The following is a 23,145-nucleotide window of genomic DNA, read 5'->3' as shown; positions in this document are numbered from 1 at the left end:
CGTGCCGCCCAGGGGGCCGGCCTCCCTGGTCGCCGCCGCAGCCAGAACCCACTGGGCGGGGCGCTGCTCCAGCGCGAGGCCCGGGCGGGGGGCGCTGGGCTTGAAGGAGCGAGCGGGACAGGAGCTCTAAGAATCACTTTATTGCACGCGTCGTGGGGAGTGCGGAGTTTGGGGCAGGGCGCAAGGAGGGAATACAGTACAGGTCCCATCTAGGTGAGCCCCTCAGGGGCTGGTGCTGGGAGGCACAATCCCTGGACCTTGGGGATGCCCAGAGGGTAGCGGCTGCTGCTGCCTTTGCCGGCGCTCCTGCTGGAGCCTAGCTCTGTTGGCCCTGAAGGAGAGAGCACCTGAGAAATAGGGTCAGGGATCCAGGACAGTAGTATAAGGACAGGAAACAGAGGCAGGATAGAGCAGGGACAGACCTGGCCCTGGCCCGCGTGTCGTTGTAGATGGCTGTGATGATCCGATCCTTCTCATCCATGAAGCTCCGGTGTATCTGCTCCAACTTCCTGCAAGACCTTTGGTGTTAACCCTGATACTCCAGTTCCTGCAGTTCCTGAAGCCTCCTCCACCCTGTTCCAGGATCTCTCTCTGTTTTACATCTGTAGGAACCTTGCCCCAACAGTGCCTGTGATAGGTGGGGAGAGGGGCACAGAGTGGCAGAGGCCCATCCAGGATGCAATGGCACCCAAGTCTCTGTCCTGCTGAAAGTGGTGAAGCAGCTCTGAACACAGGGAGGCTCTTCCCAGGAGCCTAGAAAGGTTCAACTCCTCCTGTGAACTAGGCAGGCTGCTGGAGGTGGACAGGGGGCCTTAAGGCATCTTTTTAATAGAAAAAATCCACGTCAAGGCATGCATGAGAGAGTGGAAGGGAGACGACAGCTGCCAAATGAAGACAGTCGCTGGTGAGGCTGTTACAAAGCATTTGCTTCTCATGCCTGATTTTGGTTGGCTCCAGCCCTCCTGGCAGCCAGCATCAAAGATTTATATTCAAATTATGAAAAACTGAAAATGACAGCATTAGCCTGTCATGCAGTGCTGCCTTTATGAAGTAAGGGAAGGCTCCAAAGACTGATTTCATGAAATGCTTAGTGTGGGAGACAAGCACACAGGACATAGGGTGCAGTAGCTGGCTCGCTAACCAGAGTGGCTTCACCACCCTCCTACCCTCTGCCCATCACCCTGGGGAGGACAAGGATGCACCTGAAAGCAGCATAGTGCAGGCCCATGCCAGCTAGCATGAGCAGGAGGCAGTACCCCAGGACCCGCTGATTGTGTTTATACTGCTGCTGCCTCGTCTGGGGCCCCTGTGGCCTTACATCATGAAACTGGGCCCAGTATTGTGCATTGGGAGGTTCCCAGGAGCTGCTGGAAGACAAAGGAAGGGACAATGTGAAGATAAGGCTTTCCAGGAGACTTGGGAGTGTGGGCAAGCAGGGGCAGGACCCCTGTACCTCTGTGTTTGTTGGGCAGACTTGGGATGGGCTGTGGTCCCTGGAGATTTGGGGGGGCTAGCTGAACGGAGCTGGTGGTCATAGCTACGGCGGGTCTGCTCACGGCTGAGCACACGATATGCCTCATTCAGCTCCACAAAACGGCTGTGCAGGGCCGGGTTCCCAGGGTCTCGGTCAGGATGCAGCTAGAGGTAAGGCAGGACTCCCCTTATCTCCCTTTCTGTGACCCTTCCCACTTCCCATCCTGATAATCCACAAGGGCTCACATCAATCCCAGGGACCCTCTTTTGTAATAACCCTCCAGAAGGCCAAAAAGTCAAGAAGCCCAGACTCCAGCCCTCTTTCCTCATTTAAGCCCTCTACACCTGCCATCCTCCTTTCCAAATACCCTGGTGCAGGTTTCTCAAGAGCAGATAGTAAGCTCATCAGGCACATTGATGTCTTGTGCCCCCAGCTTTGCCTCCTACCTGGGCAGATCCTTGAGTATAGCACCCACCCTCCAGGCAGGCTGAAGGAATGGGGTTCCAGTCAGAGACACAGGCCTACTCTTAGGAAGTTGGGTGACCCCCTATTTGGCTCAGACTTCCACTTCCTCTCTCCCCGCCTTGGGAGCACTAGTACCTCTTTGGACTTGGTAAAGAAAGCTCGTTTAACTTCTTCAGCGCTGGCACCAGGATGCACGCCCAATAGTTCATAATAATTCCTGGGGCCAGACCTGTGGATAGAGGCCCAAACTGGTACCCTGCCTTGCCATCCCAGCCTCCCTGGACCACACCCTTCAACTCAGTCACTAGGAAGGAGCTGAAGAGAGCTCAGGAAGTTCCCAAGACAGTTCTGTCCTCAGACCATCTTTCCTTTTCGGAGTGTTTCAGGGATGGTCTGAATCAGGATTCTAAGTGTAGTCCTCAGATCCTTGCATCACAAACACTTTGAACGTTTATTTAAAACAGATTCCCAAGCTGGGCATGGTGGCACATGCCTGCCATCCCAGTTAGAAACATGAGGCAAGAGGATCACTGGAGCCCAGGAGTTAAAGGCCAGTCTGAGCAACATAGGATGACCCCCTCTCAAAAAACGACAAAGGTGCTTCTGAAGACCCATCTCATTCCTCCAGGATGGAACCTCCAAAACAGGGCCCAGGAATCTGCATCTTTGTACCCAACTTCCCCACTTCTGTGAGTTATGCTTGACTACCAGTTGAGTTATGGAAAGAGTATTGGGGTTTTGTTGGGCTCAAATTTCTGATCTCCCATTTAACTCGCTGATGACCTTGAGGGTCATCTCAGTCTCAGATGAGATTCTCAATGTCCTCAGCATGAAAGTGAGGGTTAAGACAAGACTGCAAGGTACCTATCTCAGCAAGCAAAGAAGCGCCTAAGCTGGGCAGGCCCTCAATAGAAACCCGCTGAACAACCGGGGGCCCCAGGAGCCCAACTCACCGCTGCCCAGAGGCCGCTGCGAGGAGCCGGGTGGGAGGGCTGCGGGGCCACAGCCGGCAGAGGCGCAGGGGAAACAGGGGCAGCATGGCGGCTGGCGGACAGCTGGGGAAAGGAGACCAGCAAGAGGGGTGCATTGAGACCAGATCCGATCAGATATCAAACTCTTCGCGGCTGGGGCAGAGCGAAGGAGCCTGGCCAGGGGGTTCTTGCAAAAGAAGATCGAGGCAGGCCCGGGGGCGGCCTCCTACCTCAGGGTCAGTCCCCCATGTCTGGACCCGGCCCTGCCTCCAGGTCTTTCCAGGCTATGGCTTACAGGAACCACCCCGAGTGATTGAAGGAGGTTGAGGGAGGAACCACAACCAAGTCCCGCCCTCACTCCACTTACGAACTCCGCAGTCGCCGCCATTTCCTGCGCCTCCGCGGGTCCCGCCCCCGAGCTCTCATTGGCTTAGACTTAGACCACGCCCACTTCAACGGAAGGTGCGAGTATGTGGCTAAACCCCGCCCCCGGCCCCTAGACCGGCTTTCTGCAGCCCGTGCCGCTTAGCAGAGGTCCCCGGAGCTGCCGAAATGCGCGGGCCTCCAGTCCCGGGCGGCAGGAGGGGCTGAGCCCGACCCTCAACGAGCCTTTTGGCCCAGCCGCAGCCCTTCGGTGCCGCGGAGATGGCTTTGGTCTGCTCAGCTGCGAGGCACGTTTACAGAGGTGCTTCCACCCCGCGTTGTCTTGGTATGGGAGGCACGTCTCTCATCCCCCCTTGCAGGGGGAAAAAACTGAGGCCGAGCTGATGTGTTTTTGTGTTTGTTTTTGTTTTTTCCTTTTCTGTGACGCGTTCGGTCTCACCCACCCAGGGCTCTCCCAGCGAACCCTCTGTCATGGAAACAGCGAATGCCAATGGAATCCAATAATAAAGTTCTTTATTGTCTTCAGAGCTGTGATGACAGTCCCCCAGGGCTGGGACTCTACATTGACTCAGGTGGGACTTCCCCGAACTCGGTTGTAGAGGAAGATGGCGCCTTTGGCCGAGGGGCAGAGCTCAGCCCACATCTCCGTCTCCTGCAATCTCTGCACTCTCTGTGGGGAAGACAGTGAGACCCATACATCTAGCCCTTGGTCTCCTGTTGGTGTTGAGCCTCAGAGCCCTCTGCACAGCACTTTATAGGGAGACATGTTAAGAGGACTTAACATGTCCCTGGGCCTTTCCCTTTGGTAGGAGAGTCTCTTTTTGTGACTTTGGAATAAACCCGGGAGTCTCCTGTACCAGCCAGTCCCACCCACCAGACATGCATCACCAGATTTCTTTGCAGGCGCTAACCCTATAGTCCAAGCAAGATGCAGAAAGTTACCCCGCACCTGTGTCTCCACAAAGATGATTCCTGTAGACTCGTGGGCCTCAGGTCCCCCACTCAGATAGTAGTTCCTCACCTCCTCAGAAGTCAGGCTGCACCTGGGCAAGGACATGAGGATAGTTTGGGGAGCAGCTCAGTCCTGCAGAATCCCTATGGAACCCCAACTGTCACATCCCCAATGCTTTCCACCCATCTTCCCCAGGATTCAAGATCCTGTGTCCCAGAGCCCACTCACTGGACATAGAACTCGGCACTGGCACGGCCGGCGCTGGTCTCATTTCGGGCAATGCCCAACAGCAGGGGTTGGCTCAGGGTGAGCAGCGGCAGATTCACCTGGGGCAGGGGGTCCCACCTGTCAATGTCCACTGTCCATATCCTTGCCCCTCTCCATAGAGAACTGCCTGTTACCCTTGTACAATATTTTATGGTTCATAGAACAAGTGTCCTGGATCACAGAATATTAGATCTTGCTGCTAATTTTACAGATGGGAAAATCAGAAGCAAAGAGATTGAACAGATTACCTAGGGAAATCTCTTCACTCAAGGGAAGTGAATTTAGTAACTGAGACTCCCATTTACTCCTTTTTGAATCAACAAAATTGTTTCCACTGGAAAGAGGAAGAACTTGAGGCCTAGGGAACTAACAACTAGAATTCCATTTTGATGATGCCCAGCTCCCTCAATACCAGCAGACCTTCCCTCCAACCCAGACCTATGGAATTCTAGCAGTTTCTACCCACTTCCTTCATGTCATCATGAAGGAAGGGGCAACACTCCTCACTCACCTCATCACAGATCTCTTGTAGGACACTGGAGAAGAGCTCACGTACCACTAGTTCCCCCGGGAGGTCCTTGTGCTGGGGGCTGTCACCAGGGCACAGAGCCTGTGAGAAGTCAGGCTCAGCCTCTGCTCTTCATCCTCTTCCCACCCTGTCTTCCCACTTGCTGGCCCCGAAGGCCTGGGTGGACACAGTGTAAGAGTCTTAGTGATTCCCAGGCCCTTCGTTTTCCAGATGGACAACCAGAGGTCCAATTTAGGAATAGGTCACACAGGGGGTTGGGTTGGGTGAAGCATCTTCCTCTGCCCATTCTCCCCACCCCCCATGTTTCCTGGCCTCCCCACAGGTCTGTTGCAGATTGGGAATGTGAGAGGGTTGTGGGCAACAGAGGTGGATAGTTACTCCTGGGGGAGCCCTCTGAGAAGGTGCTGCAGCAGGGGTGACTCAGTTAAACACTAGGCCAATTTTCCCTTTAAGGTATGAAGAAAACAGAAGGAAAGGCTTAGCACTCCAGCTCCCCTGAGCTGTCTGGGACTTTTTGCATTTGTACCCAGCCTGGCACCTCACCTGAGGCTCAGGGTGCCCACCAGGGACATCCACCATCCCAGGGGCCTCGGCCACCTGCCAAGAGCGCCGCAGGAAGACAAGGAAGTCATCAGCTGTGATTAGTGCGGCACCCACCCCCAGTGGGTCTGCCAGATAGGCCTGCTTGTCACCCCAATCCATGGCTCCCTGCTGTTGCAGCCAGGAGGCTGAGCTGGCCCAATTGGTGCCCAGGAAATCTTGGTAGGAAGTAAGGCCCAGGCGCAGAAGCAGCTGTGGACCAGGAGAGTCAGTGGATGCCAGTGTAGCTGAATGCAGGCGGAACTTGGGGGCATTGAAGAGCCAGGGTTGGGCCTGTAGCCGGGCTTCCCAGATGGCAGCGATGGTCTTGTCCCCTCCTGGTAGTGGGCGACGGTCATGGGCTGGGCTCAGCTCCACTCCTACATGGTCCTGGGGCAGCCCCCCAGGAGGGCACTGAAGCAGCAGGGATACCTCAGGATCCATGGCCTGGACAGGGCAGCTATGGGGGAGGACACAGGTAGGCCTGTCACCCGTGGGATGGAGGCAGGGTGGGATCCCTGGCCCAAGCATCTGGCCTCCTCGGACACATATCTTCTTGGGATACCACCAACCTCGCTGAACCTCCCTGGCCTTGCCTTGGGTAGCTGGAGTCCTATCATCCGGGCAAGAGTCCTGAGCCCGCTGGGTGCCCACGTCTCCTGCTGCCAGAAATCCCTAAGACTCTTGGGCATCTCTATCACCCAAAGGTTCTGGGTCCCCCAAGGCTCAAGTCCCCAATCCCAGAGGGCCTGCCTCCAACCCCTGACGCGCGAGGATCCCTCCCAAGTCCGGAACCTCCAGCCTCACCAGCGCTAGTAACTTACCGGCCGGCTGGGCCCGCAGGCTCCGCCCCTTTCCCCCGAAGCGGAAGTGCCCGCCCCTTTATTCCAAGGCTTCTCATTGGCGGGTCCTGGCGTCCTGGCCCGTGAGGTCCGCAGCCGGCCGCCGGTCGCCGGCCGCTGAGGGTGAGCGCGTCCGAGGCTCCGGTGCGCACGACCATTCCCGGAATCTCCACACCCGCCCCTCCTCCCCGGCCGCCTTGCCCGCACAGCGACGGGCCAGCGATGGGCCTGGGCCCCGGGGCTGCAGTGTGACCGTGGGCAAGTCTCGCCAGCCTGGCCCCAGCTCCCCGTGTGCACCGGGGGGTTTGATGCTGGGAAGCGCCTCGCAGCTCTCCCGCCGGGAGCCTTTGTGACTTTCTGGGCAGAGAGGGGACATGGGAGGGTGCTTAAAGCAGCTCCACATGTCACTGTTCCCCCACAGTTTCTGACCATGAACTCCTCCGGAGGAAGGAGGCAGGAAGCAGCAAGGCCCACGGGTAGAAAGGCTCACAGACCCCGGGAGCAGGTGCGCCCCTCCCCGCCCTCCAGTGGGAGGACGGGGGAAAGGACTCTGACCCCTGGTGGGGTGTTGGGGGGACTGATGAATCCCAGACACCAAAGGGACTCCGCTCCCTTTGGTGTTCCTCTGCCGCAGGTTGTTCAGGGTTCAGAGTGGGCTGCAGGGCGGGGTCGCTACTGAGATCCAGACCACCATTGGGCTCTTTCAGGACCCAGATGTGCAACTGTCCAAGGCTCTGTCATACGCCTTGCGCCACGGGGCCCTGAAGCTGGGCCTTCCCATGGGGGCTGGTAAGTGAGGGTCTTAAAAGTTAGGGGAGGAGTGGCTGGAGCCCAGGGAGCAGTGGGAGGCACCACAGCCCCAGGGGAAGGTGCAGGAGGCACATCCTTCCTATGTGCAAGAAGGCCAGAGTGGAGTCTGGTATCTTGTCCCCTGGGAAAGGAGCCCTTGTCTGAGCCAAGCCTGAGTACATCCCATCCAGCCAAGTGGCTTAATAAACACCTATCCCAAGAGTGGGCACCTATCCCCTCAAGGTAAAAGAATCAGAAACCTAGAAAAGAGAGACTTTCTAGAGGTCATGTGACCTCTAGGCCCAGCCTCTGGTCTAAATTCCCGTGGCTCCCCCTGTTAACTGTGGCCCTGGCCAGGGCAAGGGCAGCTCCTGAGCACCTCTCTGCCCTCAGATGGCTTTGTACCCCTGGGCACCCTTCTGCAGCTGCCCCAGTTCCACAGCTTCTCCACTGAAGATGTGCAGCGTGTGGTGAACACCAACAAGAAGCAGCGCTTCACTCTGCGGCCAGGAAATCCCAGCACTGGCCCCCTCATCCGAGCCAACCAGGGCCACTCCCTGCAGGTGGGTGTCAAGGGGACAGGTGGGAGAGCCAGATGGGACCCCTGTCAATGAAAAGGATCTCACTGCTGCCCATTCAACCACACATCCCAGGTACCCGAGTTGGAGCTGATGCCTCTGGAGACGCCACAAGCTCTGCCTCTGGTACTAGTACATGGTACATTCTGGAAGCACTGGCCATCCATCCTGCTTAAGGGTCTGTCATGCCAGGGAAGGACACACATCCACTTGGCTCCAGGACTGCCTGGAGACCCTGGCGTCATCAGTGGTCAGTGCCCCCCTCCACCTACCTGTTCCTACCCACTCTGTTCTTCTAGGTCCCCTTCAAGTTCACAGCTTCCCTTGTCCAAGGCTGCCCTCTCCCTTGCATGGAACAGAACCCCTTCCCACCCCTCATCATAGGACATCAGTCTGTCCAGATTTGTTGTCCCAGCCCCAATTGACCCTATAGGCATGCGCCCAAATTGTGAAGTGGCTGTGTTCATCAATGGACCCCTGGCCCTGTCAGGTGAGTACAGAAGCAGCAGGGACTACCCTAGGCCTTTCTTTGAGAGGTAAAACATGGGTCACATCTCTGGTTCTGCCACCAGATGGAATCTCCTTCTTCCGCTCTGCTAATGGGGTGATCTTGACTCCAGGGAATGCTGATGGCTTCCTACTTCCCAAGTACTTCAAGGAGGCCCTACAGCTGCGCCCCACCCGTGAGAACTGCCTCCTCCACCAATATGCTGGAGCTGTGCCCTTTGCCTGTACCCCTTTCCCAGCCCCCGAACCCAGACCGACTTCAATCTCCCCTTTCTCTAAGCATCGCTGCTCTCTATTGCAGGAAAGCCTCTCTCCTTGGCTGGTGATAAAGAGACAAAGTAGCAGAGTGGCCCCAAGCACAGCCTGAGAGGAAGGAGGATGATCCAACAATAAAATATTTATTTATTTAAAAAACTCTAAAAAAGTATCAAGAAACTCTAGTTTGAAACCAAGATTCTGTGTCTTTTAGCTATATCTGGTCTTCCTCATGTGCTCAGGGACTCAGATAGGTCAAGGTTGTTGGCCTAGGCCACTTGGACAAGGGAAGGTACTATGGGTCAGGCCCACCATCCCTTGCCTGGGTGAGGGCCCAGCCAGGGCTCTGGTCTACCGTGATAGCAGGTGAACATACCCAGCTTGGTGTGTGCCTGGAGAGGGTGTGGGACGAGTCCCTGTGGGTGTGGCCTGGGAGTGGCTGTGGCAGGTGGTGAGAAGAGCAGGGGCAGTCAGGCTGTCCTTAGAAGGCCTCATGGCCCCCCGTGAGCTGCAGGAAGAGGTCCTCGTCCAGCTCCTCCCCACGCGCCCGCTCACGAGTCGACAGGAAAATGTAGCCCCCAATGTACTCATGTACAATGCGGCAGCTGGCGGACACACAGCTGAAGGCAACGTTGATGTGCTCGTCAAACTCGATGGCCACCTGCAGGGCAGGTAGTCAGAGGGGTCAGTGGGTAGGTGGGATAATGGAGACAGCCCCTGCTCTGTCCTGATCAGGTTTGGTGCAGTGCTTGTCCCCTGTCCCTACGCTCACTCTGAGCCTACCTGCTGGATGTCCCAGTTGACATTCCACTGGCGCATGTTGCTGAAGCGCCAGGTCTTGACCACATCGCCCACGGCCAGGTCAATTCGGATCAGTCGGTTGTTGGCAATGCCCAGGATCTCATCTCTCCTGCTGCCCTTGAACCTGACCCCAGGGGGAGAGGGTGTGAGCAAGGACTCCCCCCTGCACAGCCCAGAGGCCACCCAGACAGCACACCAGAGGAAGACTGCCGAGTTTACATCCCAGCTCTGGCCCGCCAGCTTGGCCACCTGAAAGTCATTTGGGTCTGTGCCTCCAGCTCCTCACCGGGAAGGTGGGGGACAGAGTCACAGAAACAGCACTTAGAGCACCAGGCAAGTAGCCGTTGCCTTTAAATCTTATTTTGTCGTGTCATTGTCACCGTCATTCATTGTCTCGCTTATATCTTTGCACGTTTGGGAAATGAAGAATCAAGGGGCCAAGTTCCTGAGACACACCCAGTGTCAGCCTTGTCCTGCAGGACAGCTGACCAAGGCCCAGCGGGGGAACAGGGCTGTGGCGGAGCTGGGGCAGACACTGGGTCCGGCTCTCTTGGCCTGAGCTCTGTCCGTTGTATTTGCCAGTGTACACAGTGGGGGAGGGGACGCAATCCCTCCAATCAGGTCTACCCACAGAACAGGGGAAGGTGACTGGGACCCACTTGGGCTAGCACAAGCAGCAGCAGGCAGCAGGTGAGGACATAGGTGACAGAGCCTACCTAACCAACACGTAGGAGATGCCAAAATCAGGCAGGGACTGCCAGGCCTGGATGAAGCGCAGCAGGGCCTCGGTCAGCGAGAGCTGGGCCACGTTCTGGTGGGCCTCCAGGATCCTCGGGGTGAGCTGTGGGGTCATACTGGTGAGGGACCAGGAAGGGTTTCCCTGCTCTAAAGTCCCGGAAACCCCTACCTGCCTGTCAGGGAGACCGAATGCTGAGCCTGAGAAGGGACAGTGTCTATTGTGGGGCCACCAAAGTGCTGTGTCTCACCACTCAGCACATATGGGCTGAACAAGCCTGGAGGAGGACACTGACAACAGGACTGTAACCCTTCCCAAAGGGCTTCTGGGGACACAGCGGGAGAGGAGCAGTGTGTGTGTGGCTTTCTTGAGGAGGCCTCCCGGAGGTCAGGTGGCCAGGTGAACTTCATTCCCACCCTCCTTCCCCGGCACCTGCTTGGCCTTGAACTTTCGCTGGAAGCGGGGAGCAACAAGTCCATAGGGGTTGAGGCCCTCGGCAGAGGCGTCGGGCCCCTGGGGCTGGTTGCCCGAGCCCCCGCCGCCTGCCCGCTGCAGGCTGAGGAAGGCCAGGATGGCCTGCACCTCGCTGGCGTAGCTGCTGTCCGCCATGGTGCGGCCCTTGGAGGCCAGTCGGCAGCCGGCCATCCAGTGGGCATACTGCTGCTCCTGGAACGAGGAGGATGGGGAATGATAGGGGCCAGTGAAGCTCTGGACATCTACCTGTCCTGAATGCCACTTCAGTGCCAGCCAAAGCCCCTGCCCGGTCCCTGGTCCCAGCCCCCTCCAGCTTCAGCCCCACTCACATCCTGGCACCGTAGGTAGATCTCACTCATGCCCTCAGGGGAGGGCACTAGGAGTTTGATACAGAACTTCTGACCTGAGACATTGACGTCGGGGACCACCTCACAGCCTGCAGGGAGAAGAAAGGGTAGGCTGGGACGTCTGGGACAAGAGGCCTGCCCGAGAGGTCCCCGTGTGGAAAGGTTGCCCTCTACGGCCACCACAGGGCAGAGGGCACCTTCGCTGGTGTCCAGGAGGGACTGATGCTCAGCCTGCGGGTGGACCCTCCCGCCCCTGCACCAGCCCCCTCACCCTTGAGGTTGAGCTGCTGAATGGGGTCCCCCGGGGCCTCATCCTGGCTCTTGTAGTAGGACAGCGTGGTCTCCTTAAACACCACCCAGTGCTGGCGGTAGCCCTTCAGGGTCAGCTTCCGGGGCCTGAGGGTGTGCGGGCGGTTTGTGAGGGCAGCCTCCCCCCCAGCTCCCTCTCCTTGTGGCTCCTGACTTACCGGAAGATTCGGAGATAATCCTTGAGTTCTGGGATTGTGGTGAGGCTGTCCTGGGGAGGTCAGGAGTCAGAGGGGATCCCCGGCTCCCAGCCCTTGTCCCTGACCCCGGCCCAAGCCCTAGCCCCTCCTTACCAGCACGTCCGCGGGCGCCGAGCCCTCCAGCTTCACCTCCAGGTTGCTCAGGGCTGCGTCCAGGTCATCCAGCCCCTGGTCTGCACTGGGCAGTTCGCCCACCTCCCCACTCTGGGACAGCTTGTTGATGTGGTACTGGGGGCACAGGTGAGGAGGACCTGAGTCCAGCTGCCAGCAGTGCCCGGCCTGGGCTTCCTGGTAGGTGGGCCCCATGCTAGGAGGCCTTTCCTGCCTGGGGACTGGCCTGCACCCTGCCCGCCCTGAGGTTCCCAGGCACCTGCAGGGCTGCAAACACCATCATCTCCTCCTCGGTGCAGTCGATCTCCTCCAGCAGCAGGTCCCAGCGAGCCTGCTCGTACAGCTGGGTCAGCCGCACCGGGTCGGCCTGCACAGGGAAGGAGGGGAGGCTGGGCGAGTCAGATGCCCGCTGTCCCAAAGGCCTGTGGCCCTGCCCTCCCCACTGTGCCTGACATGGGTAGCTGACTGCAAACCCACCCTGCCAGCCCGCCATGCTGGTGCTGCCCAGGCAGTGCCACAGGTCTCTGCCGCAGTGAGGCTCACCCTGTGCCAGCGCACAGCTGAGGCAGGGAAGGGAGGAGGCCGGTCCAGGAGCAGAGAAAGTGGTGGGAGAGGGCTGCCTCCAGCAGCTCCCCACCCAGCTCAGGGCCACTGACTCCCATGGTGAGGAGAGAAGGGAAAGGCTTCCCTGGGAGGGGACCTGATGAGGGGGACCCTGGGCCACTGGAGAGAAGGGTGACGGTGACGGAAGAGGACGCCCTTGGGAGGGAAGCGGGAGGCCAAGGCGTAAACAGGTCCCAGTTACCCACAGAGGTGCCTTCTGATGCTCTCAAAACTGACGCCAAGAAAGGCACACCCAAAAGGACAAGAGAGGGGACAGGAGCAGGTGGGAAATGTCAACGAAATCTGGAAGGGGGACTGGGGCACAGGAGAGACCCTGGGCCTTCACACCCTTTCTCCTCTCCTGCTCTTCAGTGAGGCCACTAGAGAATAGCAAGAAATGGCAGGAAGTACCCAGATCTGGCTAAGACATGGCGCCACACAGCAGGACCAAGGATAGGCTCCCACTCGGATCCTCTGGGGGAAAGGCCAGGAGGGACTGGGGTGGGGAGCTCCAGGGAGCAGGTCCCACCCAGCTCCCTGCAGCCAGGGGATAGCACGCAGAGGCTCTGCAGGGTGATGAGTTGGAAGGAAGTTGGCCTACCCTTCCCCACTCACCACCCAAGACAGCCGTGAACTTTCCATCCCCAACCAAAAGAGGAAACAGGCCAAAGGGGAAAACTTCAGAGCAGCAGCCCCACTCCATCATCCCAGGAAGCCACCAAAAAGACACTGGTCCTCACACATGCTACTACGCACAGATGCAGGGCTCCCAACTGGCTTTTTTTTTTTTTTTTTGGTATAGGGGATTGAACGCAGGTTCCTTAACCTCTGAGCCATATCTCCAGCCCTTTTTGTTTATTTTGAGACAGATTCTCACTAAGTTGCTTAGGGCCTTGCTAAGTTGCTAAGGCTGGCTTTGAACTTTTTGATCCTTCTGCCTCAGCCTCCCAAGTCACTGGGATTACAAGCATGTGCCACCATGCCTGGCTTATGTTGCCCACCTTTAAGGAAAGCAACTGGCCTGAAAACAGACACCAAGAAGAACGGGGGTGGGGTGGGGGGAAGGCTGGGAGGAAATAAAGACCAGGTAGGGAGCAAAAGAAAAATACTTATGAAAATCCTTATACAGATAAATACCACAGACACTCATAACACAAGACCAGGAATCTAAAATTACAGTGATTAAGATTGTGCTGCATTGGTAAAGAGAAACAAATTGACCAATAGAACTGACAAAAGTTAGACTCGAACATACATGTTCACCTAACTTAGGGCAAGGGTGGCCCTGCAGTTCACTAAGGAGATGACACTCTTGTCATTAAGTGGCACTAGGCCAAGTGATGCTCATATGTTAAAAAAAAAAAAAAAGCATTTGGACCCTTATCTCACACCACATCTAAATATCAATTCCAGGTAGATTACAGATCTAAATATGAAAGATAAGAGTGTGGTGCACCCACTTGTAGTCCCAGTGCTTGGGAAGCTGAGGCAGGAGAATCACTTGAGCCCAGGAGTCTGAGACCAGGCTGGGCAACACAGTGAGACCCTGTTTTTAAAAACAAAATAAGAACCAGGCATGGTGGTGCACATCTGTAATCCCAGCAATTCAGAAGGCTGAGGCAGGAGGATCCCCAGGTCAAGGCCAGCCTCAGCAACTTAACAAGACCCTGTATAAAAATAAAAAATAAAAAGGACTGGGGGTGTAGCTCAGTGGTAAAGCACTCCTCAGATCAATGACTAATTTTTTTTTAAAGAGAGAGAGTGAGAGAGAGAGAGAGAGAGAGAGAGAGAGAGAGAACTTTTTAATATTTATTTTTTAGTTCTCGGCGGACACAACATCTTTGTTGGTATGTGGTGCTGAGGATCGAACCCGGGCCGCACGCATGCCAGGCGAGCGCGCTACTGCTTGAGCCACATCCCCAGCCCCGATCAATGACTAATTAAAAAAAAAAAAAAAAAGCTAAGAACCGTTATTTATCAAAAACCAGTAGGGGCTGGGGTTGTGGCTCAGTGGTAGAGCGCTTGCCTAGCATGTGCGAGGCGCTGAGTTCGAGCTTCAGCACCGCATATAAATAAATACATAAATAAAGTTAAAAAAAAAAAAGAAACCATTAGCTGGACACTGTGGCACTTGCCAAGTAATCCCAATAACTTGGAAGGCTGAGGCAGAAGGATTGAAAGTCTGAGGCCAGCCTCAGTAGCCTGCCTCGAAACAAAAAAAATAAAAAGGCTGGGGGTGTAGCTCAGTGGTAGAGCACCAGCATTGCCCTGGGGTTCAATCCCCAGTGTGGGGGGAAGAAGACCATTTAGAATGTGAGCAGTACAGCATGTACTTGGCCTGCACAAAGCCCTGGGGTTGGAGTCAATACCCAGCGCCCCCCCCAAAAACGCACACACACACACATACACATGGGTTAAAGAGAGCACGACAATGAACTCCAAAACAATTGACTGTGAAAGGAAATATGAACACAGCTATCCCATGATCTCAAACAGCTATTCACTGTTTACATGTGCTGCTATTACAGCCCCAGCCATGTTGTTTTAAACAAAGACTATAAGCACCACTTCATTAGAAAGAAACGAGGGAATGCGCGTGCCCTGTCGGAGCAGGAGAGGGTGGAAGACAGCTAAGTCTTCACCTGTGACCAGTCAACAGATCGCATGTGGATTTGCAAAATCAAGACGTAGGAATCTGGGTGCCGTCGCACATGCCTGTGGTTCCAGCTACTCGGGAGGCTGAAGCAAAGTAGCAAGTTCAAGGCCAGCCAGCCTGGGAAACTTAGAGAGACCCTGTCTCAAATATTAATAAAATAAAGAAAAGAAATTAATAAATTAATAGAAAATAAATTATTAAATAAATAGGAGGTCATAAAGAAGTGAATGCTAGGAGCCGGGCATGGTGGTGCACAACTGTGCTCCCAGTGACTTGGGAGGCTGAGGCAGGAAGATCTCGAGCTCAAAGCCACCCTCAGCAACTTATCCAAGGCCCTAACCAACTCAGTGAGACCCTGTCTCAAAATAAAAACAAAACAGGGCTGGGGATGTGACTCAGTGGTTAAGCACCTCTGGGTTCAATCCCTGGTACAAAAAAAAAAAAAAAAGTGAACACTAGAATAAAAAGCTACAGAGTTAAAATCCAATCCTTGTCCCTAGAGACCAGAAATCTAGGATAAATAGGACAGGGAGTTGCTTTGTTGTTGTGATTACTAGGTCTACTTAATTCTTTTTTTTTTCTATGTATTTTTTAGTTTTAGGTGGACACAATATCCTTATTTTACATTTCTGTGGTGCTGAGGATCGAACCCAGTGCCTCATGCATGCTAGCCGAGCGCTCTGCCACTGAGCCCCAGCCCCTACTTAACTCTCTAAGCCATCCTATAGAAGTTTGACTAAAAATAAATTTTAATGTAAAAACCAAGAAGAACAATGAACACCAAATGGTTTTTAGACATTGGACAGCAGATGGCCCAGGACGGCCTTCCCCGCGAGGACAGAAGCAGGGGAGGTGATCTGACAGATTGTCCCAGCACACCTAGGGAGTCCCCCAGCTGCAGCCGTGTGGAGAGAGGGACCCACATGAAGCCCGGCATGTCCTCCAGCCGGCAGGGAGGTAGTGGAAAACCGGGGTCCCTGGAAGGCTGGAATGCTCACACAGAGGCGCGGAGGGGAGGCAGCTCGCAGAGAGAACGCCCTGAGGTCAGGAAAGGTCCTCTTCAGTGTAGCTGGGTACAAGTCAAGGTACAAGGACCCTTCCTCAGGCCAAGGGAGATCAGCGGGAAGGATGGTGGAATGTCACTGCCGCCTGAGCCCACATAGCAGACGGGTGCACACCCTGCAGCTTGAGCAGAGAACCTCTCAGTGCACGATGCACCAGCTCAAGTGCCCAGGCGGAGTCCCCTGAGCTGCCAGGTAAATTTGCTCTAGATTAGAGGGGGCTCTGGTCCTACCTAATTAAGGCTAAACACAAGTCTTGGCAGGCACTGGTTTCCAAGCATCTTAACCTCATCCCCAAACACACTTTGATTGGCATGCTGGGGTCTAGCCCAGGATCTCACGAATGCTAGGCTAGGCTCTATCACTGAGCTATCCTCCCAGACCTCCAACAAAGATTTTAAAATATTCAAAGGACTACCAAAGGAAAGCAGCCCAAGAACATAAGCTTTCAACTTTTCTCCTTCCTTCCTTCCTTTTTTCTTTCTTTCCCCTCTCTCCCTCCCTCCCTCCTGGAAATTGAACCTAGGGCCCAGGCCAGGGCTCTGCCACTGAGCCACACTCCCAGTCCTTTTTGTTTTTTGAGACATGGTCTTGTTACATTGCTCAGGCTGTCCTCAAACTTGTCACCCTCCTGCCTCAGCCTCCCAAGTTGCTGGGACTACAGGTGCACACCACTAGGCTCAGCATGATATTTTCAATGTTTGGCACCAAACATTATCAGGCATAAGCCAGCTATGGTCGTCTTATCCTGGCTACTCAGGAGGCTGAGGCAGGAGGATTGCAAGTTTGAGGCCAACCTCAGCAATTTAGCAAGATCCTGCCTCAAAATAAAAAATAGGAAAGAAAAGACTGGGGAATAAACTCAGTGGGAGAGCACTTCCTAGCATGAAGGAGGCCCTGGTTTCGATTCCCAACAGAAAAACGCAACTCAAACAAGGAGATAAAATGTCAATACAAATAGACCCCGGCGCAACACAGACGCCAGAGTCAGCAAACCAAACACGGACGAAGTCGTTGCCAACACAACCTGTGTCTTCAAGAGGACTGGAGAAAGGGTGAGCACTGAGGAGAGTCAGAGACATTGTAAAAGTCAAAATTCAACTCCTAGGCATGAGATTAATGGCAGATGACACATGGCCAAAGAAAAGATTAGCAAATGGAAACAACAGAAAATACCCCCAAAGCTGGTGCGTGACGCACGCCTACAATCCCAGCCACGTGAGAGCCTGAGGCAGAGGAGTGCCAAAAAGAAAAAAAGAAATTCTGTTTTGGTGTTACAGTGGGGGAAGCTGGTTAGAGGGTATCCAGGCACCAAGATCTCAAGGTCTCTGATTGTTTGCACTTCCTCCCTTTTTCTTGTAGTGCTAGGAATTGAAGAGTTGTAGACAAGTAGGTTTACAAGTCCAGCCGGGAAGAGCGGCAGAGAAGTGGGTCATAGGTCAGAAGAAGAGCCTGCGGGGCCTGGGTCACCGTGGAGACAGACGCACAGGGTACTTGGGTTGCTGATGGGGTCAGGAGGCAGAGAAAGATGTGGACAGCACTCTTGGGGGGACTGCAACACTCCCCCCACTCCAGAGGCCAGGGCCTCTCCCAGGGGAGCCCAGCACTGCCTGCACTGGTCTTGGGTCCTGAGCTCCCGTGGCTCCTTGAGAAGCTGGCACTGAGACCTCCTTGTGTCCAGCCACTAGGCCCAGCCCCAGGTCCAGCCAAGACGGGCCAATGGGCAGATGGAGTGGCCCCTCCAGGTCACTAACATCCCAGAGCCCAGAACCCTGAGCTGAGGTCCCCCATCTAATAGACCCAGCCCTTGTTCCTTCCTGTCCCCAGCCCACCTTGGGATCCAGGTCGAAGAAACTGTAGTACTTGAAGCGCAGCCAGAGCGTGTCCCCAGCCGAGATGCCCTGCTGCATGAGGCACCGCGAGGAGTCCAGCCACCTGGCAAACAGGCGGGGTCAGGGCTGCGGCAGGGCAGGGGCTGGGCGCAGGGCAAGCTCAGGGGGCAGAGGCCGGGGAACAGGGGCAAGCAGGGCTGGCCACCAGGCCGGTGGCCGTGGGGCAGCAGGGCTCACCTGCCGTGGAGCTGCGTCTTGTCCGACAGGGAGCTGGGCCTCGGCAGGCGCTGGAGCAGCAACGGGTCGGGGGGCGGCTGGGGCCGGCTCAGCATGCGGTAGCAGGCCTCGGTCTGTTCGCTGTCGGAGAAGTGCGCGGGCATCCCCCGGAACAGCGTCGGCGCCACACCTGGGGGCAGCTGGGCTCAGCCAGGCCTGTCCCTGGTGCGGGCCTCATGGGCTGCCCTGCCCCAGCCCGTCCCCGGCCCTTGCTCACCCCCAGCCAGGACGACCTTGGTCAAGTCGAACACCTCTTCTTCCAGCCCCTTCTCCTTCTTCTTCTTCTCCTTCTTCTCCGGAGCCCGCAGCAGAGACAGCTCCTCAGGGTGCCGGATGCCTGTGGGGACCTGGACCTCAGCAACCAGCCCTGCCTGTGGGCCCCACCCCACTCCTGGACACTGGGGGGCCTGTGGAGAGGGTGGGAACGGGGCAGCAAGGACAGGTTAGCCTGGGGAGGGAGGGACACTGCCTCTTGTGGAGTCTTTGCAGAAAGGCCCAATGACCAGCCTGCGCCACTCACTGAGGAGGCGGCAGATGGCAGCCACCGTCTGGAAGAGAGGCTTCGAGAAGCTGGCGTGCAGGCGCAGTGCCCGCCGGTTGGGCAGCCGCAGGATGACTGGCCGATGCTGTGGTCCGAAGAAGAGGCGGGCGTCGGCCAAGATCCCGTACTTGTCCAGCGTCCAGTGGGTCTGCAGCAGCCATCGTCTCTTCTGCTCCCACCAGATGGCGTGGTCCGACCAGTCCTGCTTGCGATCTGTGGGGGCCGTGGGGGCGCACAGGGGTCTTGGAGGGTCCGTCCCAGCCTTCTGGCTTCTGTCCCTAACACTGTGCACAACCCAGGATCTAGAGGCCTGGGGTCTATCTGCAAGGTGACACCTGTATGGCTGTGTGCTAGATGACCCCTGCTGGTCCTTTTGGGGGTCTGTCATTATATCACTTCCCAGGGAAGTCCCTCAGTCCCAAGTCAGGGTGCCCCAATCGTCGTGGCCCAACCTCATGCTCCCCAGAGGTGGGCTCCAGTAATTCCTGGCTTAATTGCCTAGTTTTTTGTTTGTTTGTTTGTTTGTGTACCAGGAATTGAATCCAGAGGTGCCTAACCACTGAGCCACATCTCCAGCCCCTTTTTATATTTCATTTAGAGGCAAGATCTCAATGAGTTGCTTAGAGTCTTGCTAAACTGCCGAGGCTGGCCTTGAACTTTCAATCCTTCTGCCTCAGCCTCCTGAGTCGCTGGGATCACAGGTGTGTGCACTGTGCCTGGTGGAATTGCTTCTCTAATGGCCTCTCGCTTTCATTCCAGGAGATGGAGAGGCAGAGACCATGTCTATATGTCCTTGGGGGCTGGGATTTGCATGGCATGGAGCAGCAGGCACTCTGTACACATGTCCTGGTTACTAGCTGCGTGACCTTGGGCGAGGCACTTAACCTCTCTAGACCTCAGGTTTTCTGTTTGTAAAATGTAATAGTCGCCCCGACTCATGAACCAGGACCAGTGCCAGCCCCACGGTAGGAGCAGAGTGTCTGTGACATACTTATGCAGGCACGTGACCATACAGAAGTGAACTATGACTACGTCACTCATCGTTCAGCCAGGAACTGGGGACATAGAAATGGATGGCACAGGACTCTGTCCATCCACTGAGAGACCAGCACAGAAACAAAGCGTGACGAAAAGCTGCTCTGGGTGCTCGGTCCCCTCAAGCTTGCAAAGCCCCTCTCGGATTCTCCCAGGTCCTCCTCCTATGGCCACCTGTCCCCACCTTCCACTCACACCTACTTCCCACCTTCTGCCCCCCTAGTCTTGCCAACCCAGGAGAAGCTTCTCTGTCCACCTGGTCAACCCTCTGGCCTTGGCCCTCCCGTCCGTGTCCTCACTCTATGACACCATCTCCTTCTCCTCCTGTGCTCGCCTGACCCCACCCCGTCCTTCCCCCAGAGCCAGGGACCTCCTCCCTCCTCAGCCAGGCCCTCTTCCTGAGGCCTCTCCTGTTCCATGGCTGGGAGTTCCAGTGGCATGGATGCCCCCTCCAGACTCTGTCCTTAACCTCAGGCCAGAAACTCACATGCCACCAGCAAAGGGACATGTCCAGTGGCTTCCTTCATTTTACACACCTCTATTTACCTGGCCACGTGCCCAACATTGGGGCTATAAATGCAGTGACTCCTAGTCCCAGATTTTGAGGTAGAGGGCTTAACCTTGCACTGGACTGAGATGCCCCTCCTCACCAGCTCTTCTATGCCAATCCGGGTGCTTGGTGACGAGACTCTCCCAGAGGCCCAAGCATCATGCTTTTTACCTTTAGCCGCTGACGTCGGCCTCAGCTCCCACCCTACCTTCTCGCCATCTACCATGCCTTCCTACAGGCCTCGTCACCTCCTGCTGGGACAACTTAGGGCCCCCTGGAGTCTCCCTGCCCCACCAGCTGCCAAAGGGCTTTGAGCAAGGTCCTCCTTAGTGTGCGGTCTCCCGTGGAAAATGCTGGGTGGCTGCGCTTCACCTCCAGGGTGGGGCCCAGGCCCCTTGAGGAGCCTCCGGGACTCTGGGACTACCACCGCGGGGCCACCCGCCTGGTGTCAGGTCATGTCATGCTCCAGGAGTCCTCACCAGCCCGCAGGCCCTGACTCAGAGCACCTGATTCATTGTCCAGCTTCCCCCACTGTGGCCACCTCTCAGGACTTGTCTGAAGTGGCTTTCCCTGGGAAGTCTCCCACTGGGCTGGAGGTGGCTCTCCTGTGCATCATACTTAGGGGTGACTGGGAGTGGAGTGGGTGGGACAGTGTCCCCAGCGCTGGGACAAGAGCTATAGGACTTGCCTGGGGCTGCCCAGCAGTAGCAGATCTGTTGGGCCTCCTGCTGTTCCCACAAACTGGCCCTCACCCCCTCTGTCCTGGCTGGCCTTCCTCAGCCTCTGTCTGACACCCAGTCTCCCAGGGGACCTCAGTCCCCACTTGTGCTCTCAGGCTCTCTGGGGCCCCTGGAAGCTTCGCCCCCTGCCTCAGCCCAGTGGCCAGGCAATCCCGGGGCCTCTCCTGTGCACAATCTTCAGGAGCACCCCTCTGATGTGCTCCAACCCCTCCAGGGCTGCCCGTAGGCCAGGCTTTAGGGAGCCTCTGGGTCCCTGCCCCGCCCCAGGCGCCTGTCCTGGCTGGACTCTTTTTGGCCGGACTTCCTGCTCTGACTATCAGAGTGTCCTGCTGTCCTTCCACGAAAGGGTAGCCCCAGACCCTGGCAGGGAAGGACAGGGAGAAGCCCCCATGTCACGGCCCTGCATCTCTCCAGACTGAAACCACAAGCTGCCGTAACTTCCTGTGGGGGCAGGGCCTTCCCATCCAGCCACCCAGGCTGGGTCTTCCCATCCAGCCACCAGCCTGCTAAGGGCTCTGCTGGGGATGGGAGTGTTTGGGCAGGTCCCCTGGGTGCCAGGAGCCCTGGCCTTCCCTCAGACCTCAGACTGTGACTTCGTCCTGGGCCCAGGCAAGGCCTGCCGTCCGCCCCTAAGAGTGGATGAGTGGGGCACTCCGGGCACTCGGCAGAGCCCGCTGGAGTGGGAGGAAAGGAGCCAGGATGGGGGAGAGGGGAAGTTGGTGAAATGTCTTTTTTGGAACCAAACACGATTAAGCTGGTGCCTGAGTCACCGTGACATGGTTATCGGGAGCTGCGCAGCAGGGACAGCCCGGAAGTGCCCAGAGACACCCTTGCTGTCACCCATGTGCTGAGTCGGCAGGAGGGGCTGTGTGGCACTCACTGATCTCCTCCACAATCTTCAGGAGCACCCCTCCGATGTGTGACTCTCCTGTGACCCGGAGGGTGACGGACTCAGCCTCGGGATCCTCCTCACCCACAAATACCCGCAGCTCCCAGGAGGAGTCAATGTAGTCCCCGGTGGCTGTCTTCATCCCCGCCATGGCTGCCGCTGCTTCTGCAGAGGGTGAAGGAGGCAAGGCCGGCGGCGCTCAGCCTGTGTCTAAGCAGAAACCCTGTGGTGACTTGGGTGGGTGACAGGCGAGGAGCAAGCCCATAGAATAGCATGCCCTGGTAGCAGCAGGATGCGGAGCCCCACCATGATCCAGCCGACTTCAGAAACTGTCACAGGGGCTTGAATGGAAGGGACTCCTGGAGACCATACTGTCCAGCCCCAACCCAGCTTACAGATGGGTAGACTGAGGTCTGGTAGGGAGGGTCTCACCCAAGGCCATCCTACTTGATGCCAGGGCTGGGCCCCCAGGACGGCTCTCCTCCCCACAGCTCAGGCCCAAACCCAGGCGGCTGCAGCGTGGGTGGAGTGGGCTGGTGGGGCTGTAGGAGGGTGGCGGGGACAGCGGCAGAGAGATGGTGATAGGCATCCAGAACTTACCTGGCCTGAGGAAGGCTGGGCTGCAGGGGCAGGCGGAGCGCTGGCCACCCCTGGCCTGGAGGCTCCTTCTCTGGGTCTTGGGAGCTTCCTTCAGAGGGCAGCCTTTGTCACCTATCACAGCAGGGCGGGCCTGGCCCCTCCCCAGGGCGGGCTGGCCCTGGGTGCAGGAAGCACACTGGCAGTGCAGAGGGCTCCAGTGAGGCCCGTCTTTGTCCCCAGTGCGCACAGGAAGCAAGGGGAAGGCCCGTGGACCCTAAGCCACAGACAGTCTCCCTTCGTTTGGAGGGAAACTTGGTTTAGACTGGAGGAGCCCCTGATGGGTGTGGTGCTGAGGGCTGGCCTCCTCTACGTGAAGCTCAGCTCCTCTCCAGCTGGCATGAGGTTCCACCCTCCAGCCACATCCCTGGGTTGCCAATGGGAGAGCTGTGGAGGCGAAAGGCTTGGACCCAGGGCCTTTAGAAATTCAGCAGGTCAGTCTGCTCAGCCTGAGCAGCCTGATCAGCCAAGACCTCTGAAGGAAAGTGTGGTGCTGTTCTCTACTTCTGAACAACCTCTATTCCCCAAACTGTCAGGTGAACTGCCCAGGTGAACAGTAAACTGCAATTGTTCTGAGCCAAGCATGGTGGTACATGCCTATAATCAAGACTCAGAAGGCTGGGGCTGGGGATGTGGCTCAAGCGGTAGCGCGCTCGCCTGGCATGCGTGCGGCCGGGTTCGATCCTCAGCACCACATACCAACAAAGATGTTGTGTCCGCCGAGAACTAAAAAATAAATATTAAAAAAAAAAAAGACTC

At 56.6% G+C, this 23,145-nt stretch overlaps 4 protein-coding genes across 14 annotated transcripts; 1 reads left to right on the top strand and 3 right to left on the bottom strand.

Moving 5' to 3' along the window:
- Positions 1-125: 125 nt before the first annotated feature.
- DNAJC4 (DnaJ heat shock protein family (Hsp40) member C4) lies at positions 126-3,772 on the bottom strand. Of its 9 annotated transcripts, none has more exons than XM_081278682.1 (7): positions 3,278-3,329; positions 2,893-2,994; positions 2,075-2,168; positions 1,454-1,638; positions 1,203-1,367; positions 423-628; positions 126-347 (listed from the first exon to the last, which is right to left on the bottom strand). In XM_081278682.1, exons 2-7 carry the CDS (start codon positions 2,976-2,978, stop codon positions 223-225), a joined length of 861 nt encoding a protein of 286 aa, XP_081134808.1. In that variant the 5' UTR covers positions 2,979-2,994; positions 3,278-3,329; the 3' UTR covers positions 126-222. The 9 variants fall into 9 exon arrangements, with proteins under 9 accessions (XP_081134808.1, XP_081134809.1, XP_081134814.1 ...); XM_081278683.1 differs by having other exon boundaries at positions 126-331; positions 3,278-3,327; XM_081278688.1 differs by having other exon boundaries at positions 423-509; positions 3,278-3,323.
- Positions 3,773-3,790: 18 nt separating this feature from the next.
- Positions 3,791-6,504, bottom strand: NUDT22 (nudix hydrolase 22). 3 transcript variants are annotated; one of them, XM_081278679.1, is made up of 6 exons: positions 6,446-6,504; positions 5,586-6,081; positions 5,025-5,123; positions 4,475-4,572; positions 4,244-4,337; positions 3,791-3,964 (listed from the first exon to the last, which is right to left on the bottom strand). In XM_081278679.1, the coding sequence occupies exons 2-6, from the start codon at positions 6,063-6,065 to the stop codon at positions 3,863-3,865; spliced, it is 873 nt and encodes a 290-aa protein (XP_081134805.1). In that variant the 5' UTR covers positions 6,066-6,081; positions 6,446-6,504; the 3' UTR covers positions 3,791-3,862. The 3 variants fall into 3 exon arrangements, with proteins under 3 accessions (XP_081134805.1, XP_081134806.1, XP_081134807.1); XM_081278680.1 differs by having other exon boundaries at positions 6,429-6,477; XM_081278681.1 differs by lacking the exon at positions 6,446-6,504 and adding an exon at positions 6,218-6,421.
- Positions 6,505-6,582: 78 nt separating this feature from the next.
- On the top strand, positions 6,583-8,795 carry TRPT1 (tRNA phosphotransferase 1). The gene is made up of 8 exons (XM_081278691.1): positions 6,583-6,721; positions 6,885-6,968; positions 7,171-7,252; positions 7,646-7,815; positions 7,906-8,080; positions 8,264-8,320; positions 8,403-8,513; positions 8,639-8,795. Exons 2-8 carry the CDS (start codon positions 6,894-6,896, stop codon positions 8,677-8,679), a joined length of 711 nt encoding a protein of 236 aa, XP_081134817.1. The 5' UTR covers positions 6,583-6,721; positions 6,885-6,893; the 3' UTR covers positions 8,680-8,795.
- A 14-nt stretch (positions 8,796-8,809) lies between these two features.
- FERMT3 (FERM domain containing kindlin 3) lies at positions 8,810-22,566 on the bottom strand. Its single transcript, XM_081278677.1, has 15 exons — positions 22,351-22,566; positions 21,742-21,915; positions 18,516-18,749; positions 18,213-18,332; positions 17,957-18,125; positions 17,720-17,822; positions 11,827-11,934; positions 11,550-11,684; positions 11,418-11,467; positions 11,222-11,346; positions 10,933-11,039; positions 10,562-10,795; positions 10,110-10,234; positions 9,376-9,517; positions 8,810-9,253 (listed from the first exon to the last, which is right to left on the bottom strand). The coding sequence occupies exons 2-15, from the start codon at positions 21,899-21,901 to the stop codon at positions 9,074-9,076; spliced, it is 1,992 nt and encodes a 663-aa protein (XP_081134803.1). The 5' UTR covers positions 21,902-21,915; positions 22,351-22,566; the 3' UTR covers positions 8,810-9,073.
- Between the last annotated feature and the right edge of the window lie 579 nt (positions 22,567-23,145).

This window comes from Spermophilus citellus (genome assembly GCF_964194105.1).
Source record: "Spermophilus citellus genome assembly, chromosome: 2".
Taxonomy (NCBI): Eukaryota; Metazoa; Chordata; class Mammalia; order Rodentia; family Sciuridae; genus Spermophilus; species Spermophilus citellus.
Note: the sequence above shows the minus strand (reverse complement) of the source record. Positions and strands in the feature narration are given on the sequence as shown.

Excerpts from the sequence above, each read along its gene's own strand:
- FERMT3 (XM_081278677.1), bottom strand. The coding sequence starts at position 21,901 with ATGGCGGGGATGAAGACAGCCACCGGGGACTACATTGACTCCTCCTGG. Across the intron at positions 11,468-11,549 it reads CGGCGCCCGCGGACGTGCTG|GACAGCCTCACCACAATCCC; the intron begins GTAAGGAGGGGC and ends TGACCTCCCCAG. Across the intron at positions 10,235-10,561 it reads GAAAGTTCAAGGCCAAGCAG|CTCACCCCGAGGATCCTGGA; the intron begins GTGCCGGGGAAG and ends ATGACCCCACAG.
- TRPT1 (XM_081278691.1), top strand. The coding sequence starts at position 6,894 with ATGAACTCCTCCGGAGGAAGGAGGCAGGAAGCAGCAAGGCCCACGGGT. Across the intron at positions 6,969-7,170 it reads CTCACAGACCCCGGGAGCAG|GACCCAGATGTGCAACTGTC; the intron begins GTGCGCCCCTCC and ends GGGCTCTTTCAG. Across the intron at positions 7,253-7,645 it reads GGGCCTTCCCATGGGGGCTG|ATGGCTTTGTACCCCTGGGC; the intron begins GTAAGTGAGGGT and ends CTCTGCCCTCAG.
- DNAJC4 (XM_081278684.1), bottom strand. The coding sequence starts at position 3,026 with ATGCACCCCTCTTGCTGGTCTCCTTTCCCCAGCTGTCCGCCAGCCGCC. Across the intron at positions 1,639-2,074 it reads TCTTTACCAAGTCCAAAGAG|CTGCATCCTGACCGAGACCC; the intron begins GTACTAGTGCTC and ends CCTTACCTCTAG. Across the intron at positions 1,368-1,453 it reads TCTGCCCAACAAACACAGAG|CAGCTCCTGGGAACCTCCCA; the intron begins GTACAGGGGTCC and ends TTTGTCTTCCAG.
- NUDT22 (XM_081278679.1), bottom strand. The coding sequence starts at position 6,065 with ATGGATCCTGAGGTATCCCTGCTGCTTCAGTGCCCTCCTGGGGGGCTG. Across the intron at positions 4,573-5,024 it reads TACAAGAGATCTGTGATGAG|GTGAATCTGCCGCTGCTCAC; the intron begins GTGAGTGAGGAG and ends CCCCTGCCCCAG. Across the intron at positions 3,965-4,243 it reads TCATCTTTGTGGAGACACAG|AGAGTGCAGAGATTGCAGGA; the intron begins GTGCGGGGTAAC and ends TCTTCCCCACAG.